This window comes from Mixophyes fleayi, chromosome 8 (assembly GCF_038048845.1).
Source record: "Mixophyes fleayi isolate aMixFle1 chromosome 8, aMixFle1.hap1, whole genome shotgun sequence".
Taxonomy (NCBI): domain Eukaryota; kingdom Metazoa; phylum Chordata; class Amphibia; order Anura; family Limnodynastidae; genus Mixophyes; species Mixophyes fleayi.
This window is the reverse complement of record NC_134409.1, coordinates 104,890,741-104,913,942: the sequence shown is the minus strand read 5'-3', so window position 1 is coordinate 104,913,942 and position 23,202 is coordinate 104,890,741. Positions and strand designations below refer to the sequence as shown.

The 23,202-nt window shown below is 41.7% G+C and overlaps 1 protein-coding gene across 1 annotated transcript; it reads left to right on the top strand.

Moving 5' to 3' along the window:
* The first annotated feature begins 13,244 nt into the window (after positions 1–13,244).
* On the top strand, positions 13,245–22,931 carry LOC142100154 (thiosulfate sulfurtransferase-like). Its single transcript, XM_075184102.1, has 2 exons — positions 13,245–13,863; positions 22,592–22,931. Exons 1-2 carry the CDS (start codon positions 13,272–13,274, stop codon positions 22,870–22,872), a joined length of 873 nt encoding a protein of 290 aa, XP_075040203.1. The 5' UTR covers positions 13,245–13,271; the 3' UTR covers positions 22,873–22,931.
* The last annotated feature ends 271 nt before the right edge of the window (positions 22,932–23,202 follow it).

Sequence of the window (23,202 nt, the reverse complement as noted above, 5' to 3'; positions counted from 1 at the left end):
GAAGGACCTAATGTCCCACACACCCTAAACAACAGAATTTCATGGTAACAATGGCAGTGTCTTTCAGCAAGCCTCTGACCTGTTCCTCATACAGTGAGAGACTGAAGAATCAGCCTCAAAGCATTCTAACTACATCTCCCAGATGCAACTCTTAATTTAGCCAGCACCTGGCCAGCTGGCTGGAAGACCTGGAATGGGCCTAATGAATGGCGCCCACCCTTCTCTCTCCATTAATAACCCCTTACACCGACTACAGAAGCTGGACAGATATTTGGGTAGCTCTTTCCCAAAGCACAATCAATCTCCCTGGGGTTTTAAAACACATAGGACAGAAACCTGAGACATATATTCCTCCCATTAACCCCTTCCCCAGTGCTTCTGTCACATATCACCCCCTATTGTTTCGACCTGTGGGGCGGAACACTTGTTGTCCTTAAACAAAAAACATGGGACAATGCATCTGCATTGGCCAGTTGGCTTCCTGGCCTATGCTCTATCGAAAATTATAAACTTTAAGTTAAAAAACATCATGTTTTTCTTTCATTGGACTCTTTTTTTCTTTAGCCATTCATTTCAATGGAGGCCAGTTAAAGGAACAGCAATAGTGGCAAAATTGGGTATAAACCTTGTATAATAGCCTGTGATCCCCGGGAATGCTCTCACATATTTCTTGTGTAGGGGTCATGGTTTGTGTTACCTCGTAAATGGAGTACCCTGATTAGTTAGGATTTCCTTAGGTATCCCCACTCTGCTAAAGATATGTACTAGTTTCCTAGCAATTGTCTTTGTTGATGTGTTGTGCAATGGTATCGCTTCCGGGTATCAGGTAACGTAATCCATTATCACTAAAATATACTGATGACCCCAGGCAAACTCTATTAGAGGTCCCACCAAATTCATAGCTATTCTCTCAAACTGGACCTCAATAATGGGTAATGGGACAAGCAGACTTTTATAATGTGGCCTGGGAGCATGGTACGGACTCTCAGGACAGGATGTATAGTAGTCAGATACATCTTTATGGACCCCTGGCCAGAAAGACTGCTGGAAAATTCTCTCTGGGGTTTTTTCCTACCCCTAGATGCTCTGCAGTTATTTGACTATTAGCCAGGTCCAACACCGTTCTTCTATATGCCTTAGGAACCATCAATTGTTCCACAATGTCTTCTCCTTTTTTGGACATTTGGTACAACAAACCTTGACTCATTGCCATGTGAGGGTATGACCTACTATCAGGCTCTACTAGGTTTCCAACAACCACTTTTATATTCTCTATATCCTTTACCAGAGCAGGGTCTTTTAACTGTTCTGGGGCAAAATATATTTTCTCACTTCAAGATCAGGCATGCAGTCAACTGGTTCAACAACATTTCCTAATTCAGTAGGAGATACACTATCCTATACTCCACTGCTTCCCTTGTCATTTCCTTATTCCAATCATGATTGGAAAAGGGAACACTTCAGACACGGGGAACACTCCCATTGTTACTGTATCAGTAAGATTATCAAACGGGTCTGGGGTACTTATTTTTGTAATAAAATGGATTACCCACAACTTCTAGACGTGGAAAAAAAAATCTCTTCCCAATATAGCTTCAAACACCAAATAAGGAACTAATCCCACAGTGACTACCAATGGACCACATTGTGTTTCTGAGTACACTACAGTAGTAACATAATGTCAAGTATCCCCATGTATACAGGTTACCCCAATTCTTTTCCTCTGATACTTTAAGGGGCAGACCAACTCAGCTTGTACAAGAATACCCAGACTACCAGAATCTAGAAGAGCTTTTACCTGATTGCCTTGTACAGTAATTACTCACATTTGTTTATCTGGCCTGTTGGTCTGCAGTGCAAGCTAACTGGGCAAAGAAAGATACTTTGCAATGTAAATAAGCAGTGTCACATTGCATAGGTTCAGAGGTAAGGGGAAAATTAGCAAGAACATGACCTAAGCCATCACATCTAAAACATCTGTTCACATTTTATTGCACAGCTGGCCAATTTCCAGATTCCAAACCTAGAGTCTCGGGATGTTTCAGTTCATGCCATAGCCCAGCATCCTTTTCCCCTGGAACAAAAGATCGCAGTTGTGGAACTAAGTGCTGGTGGGGTAAACTCATCAGTTCCTCGGCTGCCACATACCTCTCCACAATTTCCACAAGCTGCTGGTCTGCTCTTTAAGGGTCCCTGTGGCCTACCTGCTTGCGCAGGACAGCAGACATGGACCATAGAAAATCAGTCACTAATGACCATTTCCACAATCAGGGGCCCTGTCAAAGTCTCTGGTTGTAGCCAGTTCTTGGTGAGATGGATAAGGTCATACATTTGAGAGCGGGGAGTTTCATCCACCAGGTATCCTCAGCGATGAACCTGTTGTGCTCGAACAGACATTGTGACACCAAAATGAGTCAGAATTTTGGCTTTTAGTTTATCATGGTGCTTGGCATTAGCAAGGCTTAAATCAAAATATGTTTTGTGATTCCCCGGACAGGAAAGGGAGCCAATAGTCCAACTTTCCCTCTCCGTGGTTCTTTCAAAAGTCACTAAATAGGCTTCCACATTATCACTCTTGGTCATTGTGATAAGATGTTTCAGCTTCCCCGGATATTCCCTGAACTCCTTCCATTCATTCCAGGCCTCCCTGACGAGACCTTCTATGTCAGCTGAACAATTTGCCAAACAAAAGCAGGGAATGACATACCCTGCCAAGTTTAGCCCAAAACCTACGGACCCAGCCGAATCAGTAAGTATCTGTAGGTCGGACTTTTATTGGGTGGGGCGTCAAGCATGGCCGCTTTTTAACTAAGTTCCATACTCATTAGCATTGTATTGTTCCTTCTTGTGGCCAATCTCAATCATTTTTACCTTTATTGGTATTCTGAGAAGCAGAGGTTAAAATATTGATACTGATTTGTACTTAAGGAGTAATACTTATTTCAATGGAGCCCAGCCACACTATAGTGGCCTATACAGACATTTTCCCGCCATACCATCTGCACTGCCTCCAAGTGGGCTGTGCAGATTATTTTACCAGTGATCATCTACCTGACTAAACCACTAATATTTGGATTATCATTTTCTAAATCTTTGGAAACATCCCACTTGTTTGAACCTGGCAAGGGAGATACTCTTGGTGACTGACAACGAGATTTACCTGCCTTTGGCTCCGCGGCTGCTCTCGCAGTAGAGGGGATAGCATATCCAAGCAGTGAGCAGTCATCTACAGAGCAGGGGCGGATCTAGGAAATTGCTATACCCGGGGCGATGTAGGGGGGGGGGGATTTAGGCCCCACCCCCTTTCCGACTTCTAAGGCTGCCGGCGGCTGCACAGTATGTGCAGGTCCGCTCGGCAGTGACAGTGTGCTGCCCCGCTGCTCTGATTGTGTTTAAAACACAATCAGAGCAGCCGGGCAGCACACTGTCACTGCTGAACGAACCTGCACAGTGTGCAGCTGTCGGCAGCAAGCCCCTGCTAGGGGGGTCGATCGCCCCGATCGCCCCCCCCCCTCCCCCTGGATCCGCCACTGCTACAGAGAGGTACCGTTCTGGCATATTCCTGTTGGGTCTTAATTCCCTACTATTATCTTCTTTGTATTGGTATCAGGTGCGAGAAGTGACTCTTTGCATCGCAACCAGCAGACTCCCCTTATGCGCCTCTTGATCTGCAGACACTAATACAGAATTTTACTCTCAGTGCTGGATTTGATTCTAGTCTGTGTGCTTTGCAGGGAAACATATACCGCGACTGGTTTTGGAGAAATTATGTTGCTTCATTTTTGATAAGAGAGCATCAATATTGGGGCATTTTGATGTCAGAGCAATTTGGATACAGTGTTCAGCGTCCAGTCGATTTCTCTGCTTGTTTTTATGTTCGTTAGAGTGGAAAATCCTTGTTCGCAAAAGTAGGTTGTTGCAAAAGGCAGCAACTTTTTGACTACCTCCTCATGTGCAATTTTGAATGCCTTTGCAGCTGCTGACATCCAAAAATATGACAGATCTTCTTTGTTTTCAAATGCAATACGTGCTTCATTATTGCATCGAAGCTCAAGAAGTGCCTCTGCCAACCCTTGAGGCTCTTCTGGTAAAACAGCAATTTCACATTTAAAGGGGTCTACAATCCAACTAACAGCATGTGAATCGGCAGCATTACCCCCAGGAATTTAATTTTTACCTCGTTTGGGGGAAATTTAACCCTGTTCCTTGACCACTGCTTTAGAATATCTGCTAGTGCTTCTGTTTGATATTGTATTGTGCTATGCAGCTGAGGAGTAATGGTACAGTGTTTTCTTTCTTCTGTAACCACTAAATACCCTTTAGTGGTGGCTCTAAATATTATTCCAGTTATTGCCATAGAGGCCAGAGGAGTATAATTTCACAATTGACCTGAGTACACAGCCCTCTGTATTATTCAAATATTGTGACATCTGTTTGTATTTACAGTCAGCTCCTTAGTTTGTTTAGCTGTGCAAATAACCAAATAAGCGATGCTATTTAATTCATATTTGGGAAATGTACAAATTTGCTACATGCATTTTCTCTATGTTACAAATGTGAACAATTCCTATTTGTTGGGGTTTTGTTTAGCATATTTTTTTTTCTCTTCTGTATTGAATTCCGATTTAAGTGTATTACCTGTAAGTCATGTCCAATATCTCTCTACTGCCATCTGTTGGTTAATACTCACACCATTGTCTATCTAATTCAGCTAGAATCGATGGTCGTTAATATTTAGTGGCACATTTCCTCTACCATTAAGTGGTGTCTTTGAACATTGTATGCATTACCATTTATTTGTTCTTGGATACTTTCTGGTCATTTGTGTGTAAGGTCCTGGTAAGGGGGGTAGGAACCTAGTGATTATGAACTTCTTTCCATTGCTATAGTTAATATGTAAAAAGATTTCCTAAAACTTCCTTTATCAAGGTGACCATGTTTTCCAATTGTCTAGGTTAATTTGTGTGATGGACAAGTTTTAGGACAAACCTACCTTTTCAAAAATTGCATCACACTCTACTTCGTCAAAAAATGAGCAGGTTCCGGCAGACCACAAATAAGTCCCACTCTTCTTCACAGCCTCCACTAGATCCTGATCAGGGTACCCAGGTGGCAGATCGGGAAGATCAGGTATTAGTTTTTGCCCCCAATTCTATTGCTTACATAGCCAAGGCTATTTCTACATTAATCATGCCCCAAGCAGACAGGAAATTTGAGACCCTCCAGTCAGCGCTTGCTTCCACACGTGCACAGATAGAGTCCAACACCTCTAGGATCTCAGGCCTAGAACAGCGCACAAGTGGCATGGAGGACACTAATCAAGCATTAATTGATTCTCAATCGCAGGCCCTTAGTCAGATAGAAGCTCTTACTTTAGAACCACAAAGAGAACTAATTCGCACCAGGATGATCCTGTGTTCTCAGGGAGTTTGAACATATATATTTAAATAGTAATCTGAATGATCTGATAATCTAATAGAGGGACGGCGCATACTGAAGCCAATGCGCGTTTCACTAGACTAAGCTTTTTCAAGGCAAAAGGTTGCCTTGAAAAAGCTTAGTCTAGTAAAGCTTAGTCTAGTGAAACGCGCGTTGGCTTCAGCACGCGCCGTCCCTCTATTAGATTATCAGATCATTCCGATTACTCAGATAGTGGTTCTTTTGGGGATTCATATTAGTGAAGGGGTACAATCCGTTTGTCTATAATATACAACATTTCACTGACTGAGCGCTTAGTTCGCTCTGAGCTGCATAACACAGTTTTATGGACATTTGTACAATATTTGCTGTGAAATAGTGGCAGACACGGTGCCATTTCCCGTGCAAGAGTGGTAGACACGGTGTTAATATCTATCAACAGCTGTGTCCAATTAACACAGTTACTACACTTGATACCTTTCTCACTAATCTAGGAAGGGGCAGGCAGTGCTTTTTACCTCTAGACTCATTCTCTCAGGAGGTGAAAATGTTATACTTATTGAAGTTTAACAGTTCTAATGCACTACTCGGTATGCACTGCAGATAAAGTCATACCTTAGACCTGTCCCATTATTATATGAGACAATAGACTGTGGTATTTAACCCACTGTAGTACTCTCTTTAGTGAGGAAGATGACACACTTATCGAGTAGGACACTTATATGATTTAGTCCTGCTGAACTATTAACGGAAAGTTCCAATTAAATTTGTTTTTCCCCTTCAGTGATACTTTGTTCAGCACTTGCTAATATATATCTTTCCCTCATAGTATCCACTGTTATTGGTTATTGACCACTGAGTTTCTGGTGGTTATTGAGGATATCAATCCTCACATTTCTGAATGGATGTAGGGTATTAACCCTTGTTCCATAAACAAAATATAGTCTAATTTCCAGTATTATTTATAACTGCATATATTTTGGAATATATTAGAGGATGGCACGCTCCGACAGCTCTGCTGCCGGTTTTAACAGTGCAATACATTTTTCGGTCACTTGTTTACTTACATATTTTAATATTTCACTACTCTAAATACTATTATGTGTGATGATATTAATATATATTTTTAATGTATAATAATAAAATTGAGTTTTATTTTATTTTTTCTGATCCTTTCGAGTGCCCCACAAAACAAGCCTGTTCTCTGTTAGTTTGAAGAAGCTCTCACTTGTCAGAATACCTAAGCTCTACTTTACTGGCTACACTAGGTATGTTGTCCACCAGGTGTACATTGAGCATGCCCATAGATTAGGTCCAGGCAGATTGTTTGCCATAAGGTTGGTGTTAATGAATATAAATCAGTTCAACTCCGCTATTGTTAAACCCTGCAGAGTGAAGTCCAGGCAAGGGTCGAGGGCCGGCAGCAGACAGCGTATCCAACAAACAAGCCGAGGTCAGGGGTCACAAGCAAAACAGGCAGAGTCCAATAATCCAAGCAGGGGGTCATACACAGGGAATCAAATGGAGTATCCACAGGACAGGGACTAGGAAGCAGAAGCAGGTCAGCAAGACTAACAGGACGCTATAACCGGCAGTGAGGCTCAGATCTCACTGCCTTAAATAGTACTAAGAGCCAATCAGGACAGAGGAGGACAGGGCTGACAATCAGCCTCAGGAGGCAGCTAATTAATTGCTAGCTAGAACTAGCATAGGTAATAACATAAACCAGGAAGCATGTATAAAAATATAAATGAACCAGTTAAAATCATATGAGAGCTCCCCCGGTGTTGGAGGATGTCCCTACACCCTCCTACATCTATACCACAAGGATAATAACAGAGCATAGAAACTAAAGCACGCGCCGGCTGCTAATTCACTCCAGGATGCGGCGTACCGCCGCGGCTCGTGACAATCCTCCTTTATTTTCCGAGATAACTTGACTGAACGATGCGCCCCCGCAGTAACCCTTTTGAGTTTTCTACAGAATATCCTGACCACTTGTTCAATCGTAAACCCAAAAGTGATTGAACTTGCTTCAATGTAGCCTTATTGGAACCCTCACACATGTTCCAAAGACCCTTCAATTTAAGAACTTTGGCTGACAGCAACCTGCAACATCCTTCTCTAGAATCAATTTCACTCAATTAACAAGTTCTCACCGGATTCCAGACTGTGAACTGGGCACGATGTTTATGAAGTTGCAGCATCATTAGATCACATGACATTGGTGGCTTTATTTTTTTCTTTAAAGCATCGCAGCATCATTCATTAGATCACATGATGTCTGTGGTGCCATAAAAAAGATAAAGCAATGGCTCTGCATGCTTTTGTAGAGGAGTGAATGTTACTGCCATATGAAGCAGCAGGATAATGTCTCCTCAGGACCCCATGTGGTAACATATTTCATCCACATCATTATATGACTATTTTAGGCTGTGTTTGCACTTTACTCCTAAGATGTGACTGGAGTGTCTCTGTCTAGCTGAAAAAACCAATGTGACCCCTTTACAATTTTTATTCTTGGATCTATCTGCTAGTTTCACTCTCTGCAGGCTGGCCATGCTCCATGAATGCTATTAAACGGCCCCTACCATTGTTTTGCCTGTTGGGCCATTAATGTAAAGGGCCAATACTGTCTGTGGTCTTACATACACCAAATAATTTATATATATATATATATATATATATATATATATATATATATATAGGGCTAGATATAGCAACATTTACATGTATAAAAAGACATATGCAAAGAGTACTTTGGACATTGGCATGAATTAGAAATGCAATTGCTCTATAAAGTTGTTCAAACTTGCTAAAGCATGAGAAGCATTTTTTTTTCACATGTTTGTATGGGGAAGTACGATGTAATGTGCTCATCATCTAAGTGGCGATCACCATTGCAAACTATTCAATAGGATTCTGCTGAGTAAACCTGTCACCAAAATGGGGTTTGCATGATAGACTCATCACCAGAATAGAATGCTGCATTATGTACTGGTCTCCAGGATAAATCATGTAATTGTATACTTATCACACAATGGGTCTTGTCATTGTGTATTGATCACCACTCTGGGCTTTGCTTTGTATAATGGTTATTGTAATGATCTTGTTCTATATTTCTCACCAAAATAAGATGTTGCATGTTATTACGGTTATCAGAATTGCGTCTTGTTCACCCTTAAAAAAGAAAAAAGAAAAAAAAGAAACACTTGTCTGTTTTACTTTTTATTTATCAAAGCAACAGTCTCGTTTTTAAATAGAGCTGGTGGTTAGCTTGTTATTTTTTTATTGTTACTTTTAAAAGACTTTTATAGTTATTTCTTTATCATTTATAATTTAAAGGTTACATGTTTTGTGACATGATTTTTCTCTTTCTTGATTTCAAATGCTTCTGATAATTAGTGGAGAATTTTCTTTTGTTGGTAAATCAATTTTTGGCCAACGAGATCTTATAATCTCAGGTTCCTTGTTCCTTTCTCCAATCTTAACTAAGATGATGGTTCTTTCTCTAGGCAATGCCTGCAGAGCTCTAGGCTGGTGTAGGGTCCAGGAGTCCACTGTTTTTGGAAACTAAGATGTTAGAATCTTCTCCCTTTGCTGCCTGGACTATATTCCTGGATGGTTCAGGAGACTTTTTTAGTTCTAATTTTATGCAGAGTAATAGTTCAGATATGTCTGGAAATTTGTGCTGCATCCTTAGTTCTTCTATATCTGACTTAAAAGGTGTGAGTAGATATAATTCTGTAAATCATAGATGTGTACAATTAATAGAAATTGATCATAAACTTATGATTTTAATATATTTTAATACTCATTTTTGTACATAACAAACTAAGAGGGTCATATTTTTATTGTTAACAGATAGTTTAAACTCCAGGATAGCCTTCATCTATATTTACAGCAATAACACAGGCAGGCTATAAAAGATGTTAGAACATTAAGACACTGATGACATCACAATGATGAGTTCTGTGACATCATTCTGGTGGAGCAACTTAACATCTGAGATGTTACGGGGTCACACAACTACTGCACCTGCTCTTTATAGTAGAGACATAATATTTACTGTGCTTGGAGACCTCTGTTGGACCCCTGTGGTGACAATGTGTGAGAGCCACAGGATAAAGAGATCCGAGGCAGAGACGGAAATGTCAACTGGTTACCGATTGGATGGTCCCAGCTGGCATTTCTACCCAGTGCCGTAACTAGACATTTTAGTGTCCTGGTTGAGACAGTGGGAGTGACATTTGTCAAGTGGGCGTGGTCAGCGTACTGTGGGGGTGCGGTGGCTAGCGATTTACAAGTTCTAGACCGCACTGAAACCATCTCCCTCCCCATTCTTCACGTTCTGGCTTTGTAAGGCTCTTTATGTAATGAGCCTCCATATAATCAAAGTACTTTAAATGCAGCTATCACATGCTAGCTGTATAAAAAATGAATTGGTTATTGAAATAAAACTCACTGAAACAAATTGAATTGCCCAGAGTGTCTGTCCCTGTATGTGTGTGTCCAGTGTATGTACCAGTGCATGTATGACCAGTATCTCTACCTGTGTGTGCGTGCTCAGTGTGTAGTTTCTGAAAAATTACTTGCCATAAGATGTTCAGGAACAACATAGCATAACTTCAGTGCATAGGAAGTGTCTGGATCCTGGAATGTTGGGGGCCCTATTTTGAAAAAAATATTGGTGCATGAAATTTAGAAAACTAATAATTACCACCAACATTAAAATAATAGTATTCCTATTTAATAAATAAACCTATTTCCCTCCCTCCAAACAGCCCCACATTTAATAAATAGACCTCCTCACCAAACCCAGCCCCACAGTTAATTAATAGCTCCAAACCACCCCAGCGTTAAATTAAAGGTGCCATCACCTCACCTTAAATTAATAGATCCCACTGTTAAATTAAAAAGCCCCATCAGTAAATTAAATGGAACCACCAGCCACCCACAAATAAAATAGTACCCCCCCTTTGAAGCTTTTGCTTGAAGTCCTACCTTTTTCTTCTTCCTGTCCAGCCGTCACTGCCTGGCTCTTCTCTGCTTCTCTGCTCCTCTGCTGCCTAACAACGTCCTGAAAATCGACGCTGAGGGGCAGAGTTCAGAAGGGGGAGAAGCCGAGTGCCAGCCGCCATTTTGGATACGCCGGGCGGCCGGCAGTTTGATTCTGAGGTCTGTTAGCTGTCAGTAAAAAGGCAGGTAGCGGGCGGCCGCTGCGCCACCTTGGGCTTGCGCCCTGGGCGACGGCATCGCTCGCACCTGCCTAGTTACGGCTCTGACGAACACCAATGCTTGCGCATCACACCCGCTAACACTTCTACCTCATGCTTCAACCAACTACACTAAAAATACCATTACAATACTATACTACTTCTACACATATTTATACTACCACCACCACATGCCACTGCCACATACTAACAACAGTGACTTGATACTGCTAAATATACTACCAGCACATGCTGCAAACCATGACCCAATTCGATCACATTCTACAATCATACACCACCACACGCTAATGCCATGCACTCCACCATACCCACATGATACTGTCACATACCGCACCACTTAATACTGAAAATATACTGAAGCCCGGACTGGCCATCTGGCACTTCTGGCAAATACCGGTGGACACAGGGCTGGTACTGCCTCACTCTCACCTGGCCCTGCTGTCACTGACCAACTTTTCTTTTCAAATTTACTGTCAGGACTAGCGCCCACTGGCTTCGAAAAATGGCACACACAGCCACTCCTCCCATGGGCCTTTGCAGAGCCGACAGCCACTGGAAGAAAAAGTCCGGTGTCCGCGATCACCACACCCCGAGTTTGTGCATGTATATTGAGATACTACTTATAATTAAACTAAATTAGTGCTATGTAAGGTAGCAAATAATATATATGAGAAAGTTAGAGGATTATTCCAATATATTCAATACCAGCTTACAACTGCCCTGAAAAGGAAAATATCTACTTTTGCATTCTGCATGTAGCATTAATCCATACTTGCCAACTCACCCAAAATCCATACTTGCCAACTCACCCAAAATCCATCTCGGTCTCCCGGACTAACGGGAGAGCAGGCAAGTCTCCCGCATCCCGCAATTCCCTGGCCAAAATAATGCAATTCGCGGTGAATCACGTCATTTTGGCCCCGCTCCCCGCAACAAAACGTCATTGTCGTCGTGGGGTGCAGGGCCAAAATGACATGATTGACCATGCCCCGCCCCCTTCCGCCCTCTAGTCACGCCCCTCTCCCAGACTGCACTGCCTGAAAGTAGGCAAGTATGCATTAATCACTATAGATATGGAGAACCAATAACAATCTAAAAAAAAAAGAGAAAAACTAACTACAGCAAGTTTTTTGACCTTGGAAAATGTATTAAAACACCAATCATGTAAATACAAAAATAGTATTGATGCGTGAATTAAAACATGTCTAATGGTAGAAATACAAAACAAAAATGTAATTTTTTTTAATTAACTATTAATATGAGGTCTTGCCTGCACACATCACACAAGAAATAGTGATGCAGGATATGTTACTGAGTGCAGGTGATGTTTGATGATGTCAGTAGTTGGTGCTGTCAGAGTTGTTCCTCCCTCCCAATCTCATCTGCCTCCTCTCTGCCCTGTTTACCCTAAAATCTGTACATATCCTGGAGGGGTGGTTAAGTGTGAGGACGGAGGGGGGACAAGGAATCGTGTCATTTTGGTACCGCCCCCAACCATACATTTACGCAGCCACATTACGTGGTTTGCCATGACATCATGGAGGACCCCATCCTGTCCACTTCACTAGGAAGTGGCAGGATGCAGGAAAACCAACTGCTCTCCCGGGAGTGCGGGAGATCTATGCAGAATTGGGGAGTCTCCTGGACAATCCGGGAGAGTGGGCAAGTATGATTAAAACATAACCTAAAGCATCCATTACAAAGAATACAAGTATAATAGTCAACTCCTGTAAGCAAATCTACATGCACCAGACATAGAGAATACGAAGTAACACCAAACAAATAAGCTGGCAACTATAATTGTCTGCTAGTGGAAACAAGTTCTGTGAATAGAGAGGGGGAGGGGGCTCTTCATATATGTCTAATGCATCATGCTACTGTGCATTAAGGTTCTAGCATAGAATAATAATTGTAAATAACTTTTCAACTGGGTTGATATATACATTTTATCCTTTACTTTGAGTTTACCTTTCAGTTTGCATTTCTTGTTGTTACTTCCAATTTTATGACCCTGTATCTTCAGTTTCTCTATTTCTCACTCTAAGATTATCTTGTTTTAGATTTCTACACATCCATATCAATCATTAATGAGTAACCACAAGAGAAATTAACACTTAAAAGGTACAATATGTATATTTTATCAATAAAAAATAAATGGCTAAATAGATATTATTTTTTCGGGTGACTTGGAGACAAATTCAAGACAAAATGCACATATTATACTATCCATTTTCATGTTATTGAGTTCTGATACTGCCATCACCAAAAACAACCTCAGTAATATAAGACAGTACAACGTGGCTAAGAGCTGGTTAAATCCTATTTCCCCTGCAGTGAATGTACCAGGTACCTACACTGAAGGGGATTTAGACACAAAAATGTGAGCTGGCTAAATCCCCTTCCAATTCATGACCTGGCCAGCAGGGGGCCAAAAGGTAACTTCAGTGAAGGGGATTTAGCTGGCTCACGGTGAGTGTGCAATTTCCGATGCAGTGTATGTACCAGGTACCTACGCTGCAGGCAATTTAACCGCTACCCTGTTCTGAGTCTCATATACTGCTTGCTATAAGAAATTCTCAATCAGGTCAGTTCAGGTCTTTGTACACAGGAGGGAACATGTCTCACCAACTTCTCTCCCAGGCTCTGGTCTCAATAAACTGGCTATCAGGAGCCCTGAAAACAAGTCCGCTGGGTCCAGCTGTGCGCGTCCTGGATGCTTCATTCTACTACCCCCCAATTAGAGATGGACGAAAGGAGTATGAAGAGAAGCACATACCAGGTGCATTATACTTTGACATAGATGAATGTAAGGACCAATCATCTCCCTATGAAGTGATGCTTCCCAGCGAGTCCAACTTTGCCAAATATGTGGGCAACCTTGGCATAAACAATGAGAGTCACGTTGTGGTGTACGACGCCGATCACGTAGGGATTTACTATGCCGCAAGAGTGTGGTGGATGTTTAGGGTTTTTGGGCATAAAAAGGTATCTGTGCTGGACGGGGGCTTCAGGAACTGGGTAAAGCAGGGTCTTCCAGTCACATCTGAGGTGGTGAAGCCGCAACCAGAGACTTTTCAAGCTGTGCTGAACCCTTCTATGGTGAAGAATTTTGAGGATATAGAGAAGAACCTGAAAACGAAAACGTTCCAGCTGGTGGATTCACGTCCCGAGGGGCGGTTCGAGGGGACAGAGCCAGAGACTGGAGGAGGTAAAATGGAGTAAGACTAAATATTTGAATGATCGGAGTATGTGTGCAATTAACCAGGAAATATAAATAGACTCGGGTACAAGCAAGCACATAGCTGCCAACATTCCCGAATGAAAAATCGGGACACTGGACACATCACCAGGTCGTCCACCCCGTCCCTCCATCTATTGTTATAGAACTCTGACCTATTTGGAAAGCTGGATTGTTGGCAGCTATGAGTGAGGTTATTTTAGGTCACACAGAAGCAAACACAAAAAGGAGCTGTTGATATTTCACAAATATAATTATAAAAAATACATTATTCAGTATTAAATGCTCAAATAGCCTCAGGGTGTCCGAGATCATGGGCGAAACTGCAGCAGCAGTAGTAAGTAAATGGCTATCGTTTCCATTTCCTTCTTTATATTCATTTTTGGTTGGTTGGTTTGTGATAATCAACTATTTCATTTCTCCAACCAAAACTAAGAGCATGTGTAATATAAGGGGATGGCACAATGACTTCAGGCATTATATACCCTAAATGCAGACCTATTTGTTTCCACATAAAGCTCTGTACCCCCTCCCCCCACTGCTGAAATATTTTATTTTATTACCTTAATATTTTATTTTTCTGTGTACCATGCTGTCATCCTATTGAAAACTATTTAATAAAATGTAATCACTCTGCTGCAGAATACAAAATTAAATTTCTCTACCATTTCCACTAGCATTAGACAGAACAGTAAAGTATATACCTTAACACACGGACTGATATATCATTATACCATGTTTATAACCGCACTATCTGCATCTGCTCTTTAGTATTCAGTAGGGTAGGGACAGTAAATGAAGTAGATAGAGGTTCCAATGCATGTTTAGTTCAATTAGGCATGTCAGTATATGCTACATACACTTCACTATTCCAGAAGCACTACTTATTGTATTCTGTTTTAAATTCTGTTTTAAATATGAACAGCAAACAAAATGTATATTTGATTATAGTCTTATTTTAAGGTAGACATGCCAATGTAACAAGGGATTATAAATCGCAACAGTTCCGATGTTTACATAACATAACAAAATATTTTTGGGATGTAGTTCCACTGTAAGGAATAAGCTTCTCTAAGCACTTTTGAATAAAATGTGACCTTGTAAACCCTATGACTTATGTCGATTATGACAGTCCTTGAATCATAATTCCACAAATATAATCATTCTCTTTTATATTTGGGAGGAGAAGAAGTAAACAAATTAAAGAGAGAGTGGATAAAGCCATTTTGTAGGTTGAACCAATATTCACCAGCAGCTACAATGCATGTCGGGCGTGACGTCATCACGCCTGCCCGACATCCATTGCGGAGCGCAGCACGGAGGAGGAGACCAGGGAGTGAGCCGGATCGCCAGCTGAGAGCAAGGTAAGTATTTTCTTCTTCTTTTTTTCAGGAACTTTTTTCTCTCGCTGCCTCTGACGGGACCCCCTGGGCTGCAGGGCCCATATATATAACCTTTTTTTTTTTTTTTTTTTATATATATAGGGGCCCCGGTGCACTGCGTTGCCCGGGGGCCCCAAATGTTGTTAAGAGGGCCCTGGATAACAGACATTGTTTGTGTTCTGTCTGTACCAAGGTACAAGAAGACTAGATTAAACTAGATGTGTAGTGAGCCCCTCCAAAGACAAATTCTGTATAGGAGGTAGTACTAAAACACACCCAAAATCTGCCTAGCATCAACAAAGGTTGTTCAAATGCATTATTTCTTGTTCATACTCTTGCTAGAGTGCTGCACCCTAGCATGCACGTAATAAAGAAAGAACAATTAGAATGCTGTGGCTCATGTCTCTGACTTCATACTGATTGGGAAAAACTATAAATATATATATATATATATTAGGGATGTGCACCGGCGACTTTTGAGGTCTCGTGTTTTGTGTTTTGGATCCGGATTTTCGCGATGTTTTGGGTTCGGATTTGTTTCGCAAAACACCTGCCGAAAGGTTTTGGTTCGGATTTAAGGTTTTGGATTCGGATTTTTTTTGAAAAAAAACTAAAAAGTGTAAAAATCAAGTTTTGGGCTTATTTTCACTCCTACGCTATTATTAACCTCAATAACATTCAATAACAATCATTTCCACTAATTTAAAGGCTATTCTGAACACCTAACATCTCACAATATTTTTTTTTTTTTTGTACAAAACATTGCAACGAGGTATCTTTCTGGACTGCGTAGAGGAGTGTTCCCCACAATATAATTAAAAACCCATCAACTGGTCTGAATTACACCCAAAAATAGTATCTGGACTGCGTAGAGGACTGGCCACTGGCCACCACAATAAAAAATATATAGAAAACCTTCAACAGGTCTGAATTACACCCAAAAATAGTATCTGGACTGCGTAGAGTAGTGGGCACTGGGCACCACAATAAAATATATAGAAAACCTTCAACAGGTCTGCATTACACCCAAAAATAGTATCTGGACTGTGTAGAGTAGTGGGCACTGGGCACCACAATAAAAAATATATAGAAAACCTTCAACAGGTCTGCATTACACCCAAAAATAGTATCTGGACTGCGTAGAGTAGTGGGCACTGGGCACCACAATAAAAAATATATAGAAAACCTTCAACAGGTCTGAATTACACCCAAAAATAGTATCTGGACTGCGTAGAGGACTGGCCACTGGCCACCACAATATAATATATAGAAAACCTTCAACAGGTCTGCATTACACCCAAAAATAGTATCTGGACTGCGTAGAGGACTGGCCACTGGCCACCACAATATAATATATAGAAAACCTTCAACAGGTCTGCATTACACCCAAAAATAGTATCTGGACTGCGTAGAGTAGTGGGCACTGGGCACCACAATAAAAAATATATAGAAAACCTTCAACAGGTCTGCATTACACCCAAAAATAGTATCTGGACTGCGTAGAGTAGTGGGCACTGGGCACCACAATAAAAAATATATAGAAAACCTTCAACAGGTCTGAATTACACTGCACATACGGCTGCTCCTCCATCCTCTCCATCATATACATGTTGAAGTTTCAGCGTGTGAAAACCTCTTGTTTTTGATAATGTCAGTGCATTTTAAATATTTTTCAATTTGCCCCACAACACTGAATGTACTTTATCTATGATACGCATCTATCTTTCTTGACTGCGTAGTGTGGTGGCCCCGGTACACAATTTGGTACCGTGGCCACAATATAATTAAAAAACCCCCCACGGGTCAGAATTCCACCAAAAAAGAGTATGGACTGCGTAGTGTGGTGTGCCCGGAACACAATTTTTTACAGCGCCAACAATATAATTAAAAAATTGGGCATCAACTGTCACCGTTGTTTAATATCTGATACACCTAAATATGGACTGCACAGTGGAGTGGCCCCAATAGTAAATTTGGTGCCGGGGCCACAATACCTCCTCCAACTTCCAAGTGTAGTGTTTATAAAGACAGACAGCGTCGAAATGTTATTTGTTGACTTTCTTAACCCTAAAATTGTCCCTGTTGCAAATATTCGTGCAATGGAGAGTTACTTTTTCATTGAAAGACTCAAGCTTTCAAGTGTAGTGTTTATAAAATATAAACAACAATACAGTAGTTTTAGAGCACGTCATTACCTCTTGTTTTAAATTATGACAGGGCATTTTACTTTTGGTTTAATTTCTTGAATTTGTTTAAATTTGGTTTTACTTTTTGAACATGGCAAACGACTGTTGATTGGTCATATAATGAAAAAAAAAAAGTTCCAAGATGGAATTGTCCTTGGGCCCTCACACCCACCCTTATGTTGTTGAAATAGGACATGCCCACTTTAACAAACCAATCATTTCAGCGACAGGGCCTACCAAACAACTTTGGCTGAAATGATTGGTTTGTTTGGGCCCCCACACCAAAAAAGCTATTCATCTCTCCCTGTACAGACCAAACAGGCTCTACTGAGGCAAGATGTCATCCTCATCCTCAACCTCTGATTCCTCTCCCCCTACAGTGTGTACTTCCTCCTCATCACACATTATCAATTTGTCCCCGCTGGACTCCACAACCACAGGTCCCTCTGTACTATCTGGAGGGCAGTGCTGTACTTCATTGAGGAATTGATTATTCATTTTTATAAACATCATTTTTTCAACGTTATGAGGAAGCAACCTCCTTCGCCGCTCACTGACCAGGTTCCCCGCTGCACTAAAAACTCTTTCCGAGTACACACTGGAGGGGGGACAACTCAGGTAAAATAGAGCAAGTTTGTACAGGGGCTTCCAAACTGCCTTTTTTTCCTGCCAGTAACAATATGGACTGTCTGACATGTCTACTTGGATGGTGTCAGCAAAGTAATCCTCCACAATTTTTTCAATTGTGACAGCATCCAATGCAGCGAGAGTAGACATGTCTGCAATGGTTGGCAGGTCCTTCAGTACGGACCAGATGTTATCAGCATTCCCGCCAGCGCCTCTTTTAGGAAAACTGAGCTTTTTCCTCGCAGCCATAGATGTGGAAGAAAATGAGGGTGGAGCTGTTGGCATGTCACGGTCCTCTTCAGAGGACAATCTCCTGACCAGCAGGTCTTTGCACCGCTGTAGACTTGTGTCCACCGGAAACAGAGAAACAACTTACGCTTTAAACCAAGGATCGAGCACGGTGGCCAGAATGTATTCCTCTGACTTTAAAAGAGTGACCACCCTCGGATCCTGGCAAAGCGTACGAAGGGCTACATCCACAAGAGCTACATGCTTGGTGTAATAGCAATGGCTTACCAGCTCCTCCCTCACTTTCTCCAGCTGCTTCTGCAACAGCCTGATCAGGGGAATCACCTGACTCAAGCTGGCAGTGTCGGAACTGACTTCTCGTGTGGCAAGTTCAAATGGCTGCAGAACCTTGCACAACACGGAAATCAGTCTCCACTGCGCTTGACTTAGGCGCATCCCCACTCCTTTGCCTATGTCGTAGGTGGCTGTGTAGGCCTGAATGGCCTTTTGCTGCTCCTCCATCCTCTGCAGCATATAGAGGGTGGAGTTCCAGCGCGTCACAACCTCTTGTTTGAGGTGATGGCAGGGCAGGTTCATGCTTTTTTGATGTGCCTCTAGTCTGCGGTAGGCACTGGCTGAATGCTGAAAGTGTCCCGCAATTTTGCAAGCAAGCATCTCCTGCACACCCCTGTCACTCTTGAGGTAATGCTGCACCACCAAATTAATGGTGTGGGCAAAACATGGGACGTGCTGGAAATTGCCCATATTTAATGCCCGCACAATGTTACTGGCATTGTCTGACACCACAAATCCCCATGAGAGTCTAAGTGGGGTAAGCCACTGGGAGATAATTTCCCTTAGTTTCTCTAATATGTTGTCAGCGTTGTGCCTCTTATTAAAGCCTGTAATACACAATGTTGCCTTCCTTTGCACGAGCAGCCATTTTGTAGATGCTGCTACTGATGCAGCTGTTGCTGTTGCTGCGGAAGGGGATGCATCTACCCAGTGGGCTGTCACAGTCATATAGTCCTTCGTTTGCCCAGAACCACTTGTCCACATGTCCGTGGTTAAGTGGACAGTGGGTATAACCGCATTTTTTAGAGCACTGAGGACACTTGACACAGCACCACTGGACTGAACAGGACACAGCACAGGACCCAGCAGCCCTACTGAACTCAGCAGGACAGATCACAGGACACAGCACCACTGGACTGATACTGCAGAATGTGTGAACTTTGTAATATTGCAGTACCACTGGACTTTTACTGCTGAATGTGTGAACTTGGTAATATTGCAGTACCAATGGGCTTATACTGCAGGATTGGTTGTGCAAATTTTGTTGTAATTAAAAAAAAATTAAATCAGTTTTTTGTATTTTTTAAAATAACTTTTTTTAATTTTTTTAAACACTTGGGAATAATGGGGAAATAACTATGCCCTTAGAAGCACAGAGCACAGGACACAGCACCACTGGACTGAACAGGACACAGCACAGGACCCAGCAGCCCTACTGAACTCAGCAGGACAGAGCACAGGACACAGCACCACTGGACTGATACTGCAGAATGTGTGAACTTTGTAATATTGCAGTACCACTGGACTTTTACTGCTGAATGTGTGAACTTGGTAATATTGCAGTACCAATGGGCTTATACTGCAGGATTGGTTGTGCAAATTTTTTTGTAATTAAAAAAAAATTAAATTAGGTTTTTTTTTTTTTTTTAAACACTTGGGAATATTGGGGAAATATAACTATGCACTTAGAAGCACAGAGCACAGGACACAGCACCACTGGACTGAACAGGACACAGCACAGGACCCAGCAGCACCACTGACCTCAGAAGGACAGAGCACAGGACACAGCACCACTGGACTGAGCACAGCACAGAACTGAACAGAACTGAACAGCACGAGATATAGCAGAACAGAGGACCACCTAACACACCTTCCATCTACCCTGATCAATGCCCGAGTGAAGATGGCGGCGACTAGCGGGGAATTTATAGGATCCGAGTATCGCGAGATCCGACAACGGGATTATGAGTCAGAGCCTCAGTTTCAGATTTGAATTTGGCGCCAATACCCGGATCTGTCTCGGATCCGACTCGGATCGGCAACGTTCGGGTGGGCTCGGATTTCAGAAATCCGAGTGCGCTCATCTCTAATATATATATATATATATATTGTGACAGAGTCACTGGAAGGAGACTAGATACAGAGGTATGTGTCCCAGGCTTCCAGCATTGTATACATAAGGCCCAGTCCGGGTCTTCTGTTCTATCAGTCTCTATCAGACTAATCAAGGGATGCACCTGTGAGGTGCTTGTAATAAGGCAGCTGGGATATGCAGCCAGGGTCTCAGACCTGGGAGAGGTGAGTGCCTCCCAAGACACTCTGTTGCAGGAAGCAACAGTTACATGTGATTTGGTGAATGTGTGGGACATAAGGTCCTACACATGAGAGAGAGCCTCCATAAATGTATTAGCTAGAAGCCAGACGGCTAGGATTTTATTTGTGTTTTGTTCCTGTTTTCAAGCTGGTGAATAAACTGTCTGTGGCTGTTATTCAGAAACTCCTGGACTCGTGTGTCTTACTGCTGCTGTTCACTCAGGAGATAATACCTGTTCGCCTGATTATACTACAATATATCTATCTCTCTATCTATATATAATTATATAATTAGCCCCCTCTGTCTACTCCCTGATTTTATATCTTATCATATATTCATACTGTCAAACTATATATCACCCCTAATTTGGCAGGAAACCTCTCCTAACTGCCTTTACCAGTCACAACCTGCACTTTGCCCACTTGTGACTTGGAAGTGTGTACTGTATGGGGTCACACACAATTCCCGCACTCAATCTTCCTATCGCACAGGTTACAGATTTGCTGAATCGCCCCCAAACAGCGTTCACACAACCACACTCCGATTTTCCACCACCTATTGAATGAGGGCAATAGTACCCCAATATTCTGCCTCCCACTAGCACACAATGAACACTCCTTGTTACACACAGTTTAGAAAGGCACACACCAGCAATCACTTAACCCCTCAAGGCTCTATGACACAAATGTATATGCAGGCACACACTCAGCTTGGTATACAGATGTATTAACAATTCACACCTTAGCAATGAAAGGTTTAGCATGGTCAAGCAATCTATCTCTTCTAGACAGGCAGATAATTTGTTTAGAGCAATAAGGGCATCACTTATTAAGGTTCTGATTTAATATACAAAAAGTACAATGCTTACTGGTTATATAAAAAAAATTAATTGACATACAAATAAGAATGTGCAAAACAGGTCAAATAAAGGGGTAAAATTCAGAGTATAACTTAAGGATAAGTGGTATATTCTGCGCCAAGGAAAATTGGCGAGAAGATGGACAACTTATCAATGATTGATTTCCCAAAAGACTGACAGTTTGTCCCTTCACAACACAGGTTTTTAAGCAAAATCAAATGGGACGGCAATCACAGGGGCAGTGTGGATGCTAATGTGGGGGTGGAAATGTCCCTTGGGTGTCACCTAAGGCTTGTTTAAAACTATTTCTAAGTTTTGACCTGTCTTAACTTTTCTCAGATATATCCCAGAAACATAACTCTCCCGTCAATAAACCGGTCATAATCTCCCACGTATTTAAATACCAAAATGATGGAATTATGACATACTTTTCCCCAAGACATGTGACTACAGCTTTTACCTGGTACCGCTAGTACCTGTAATTCACAACCCTGCTGTAGTTTCTGCCCCTCAGTATGTAGTGGCACACGGATTTCCCAAACTATGCAATTTGAACACATTTTCCTTTAAGTTCATGTTTCTATATACTTGCCTAGAAAGCCTTCAGGCGTTCCCTTTGTCTAAATAACATCTCAAGTTGTGAATGGCTCCTTAGAGTGTTTCTCAGTGTCAAAAAAACTCTCCTAGGTCAGGATGCAGTTCACCCCAGGGGCCTTTGAAGCTGACTTAGGTGACACTGTTTTCTTTTATAGAGATGGACAGCAGCCATAGGTAAACACACACCAGACCCTTTGACTTCACATTTTACACCTTTTTAGCTCATATATGGATTAATTTGATATAACATATTTACACTTCAGTTATGATTAGGCCTTCTTCCCCACAATTATGTTATTGGTTAAGCCTTAGGACTGTAATTCCTCTCTGTTCACTACAATATTTATTTATTTGTCTTTGTAGAAAAGAATATGCTCATGTAATTGACTAATATATGATCAACACCAATAATCTATTGTCTCATTTACAGTGATTAACCCAGGTCATATCCCTGGCTCCTTAAATCTCCCATTCACCAGCTTTCTCACAGAAGAAGGTTTTGAGAAGAGCCCCGATGAAATTCAGCATCTGTTTAAAGTGAAAGGAATTGACCTGTCAAAGCCCCTGACTATTACATGTCGGCGTGGTGTTACTGCCTGTCAGCTGGCCCTGGCTTCCTTCATCTTGGGTAAAGAAGATACTGCCATCTATGATGGGTCGTGGTTTGAATGGTACCATCGGGCCAAACCAGAGAACAAAATCTCTCTTTGAAAGAGCGAGAAAAGTTGAATAAAAATGATGTCACTGGTACATTGTTTGTCAGAAAGCATATTCCCATATTCACTGGCAGCACACAAATATATATTTACATAGATTCATAATAAATATATATTTTAGGTTAAGAACAGTAGTTTGGCTCTTTATTGAGGATATACCTCCACATTTATCACATGCATATTTTCAATCTCCATATACTAATTCAATGCACCAATGTGCAACAATTTATGGCACAGACAGTTATAGGCAACCTTGATAACACAGTTGCTGCAGAACTACTCTATTAAAACAAAATATAACGACCTGCACTCACAGGACACTCCA

Coding starts and splice junctions, on each gene's coding strand:
- LOC142100154 (XM_075184102.1), top strand. CDS start 13,272: ATGTCTCACCAACTTCTCTCCCAGGCTCTGGTCTCAATAAACTGGCTA. Junction 13,864..22,591: donor AGAGCCAGAGACTGGAGGAG/GTAAAATGGAGT, acceptor TCTCATTTACAG/TGATTAACCCAGGTCATATC.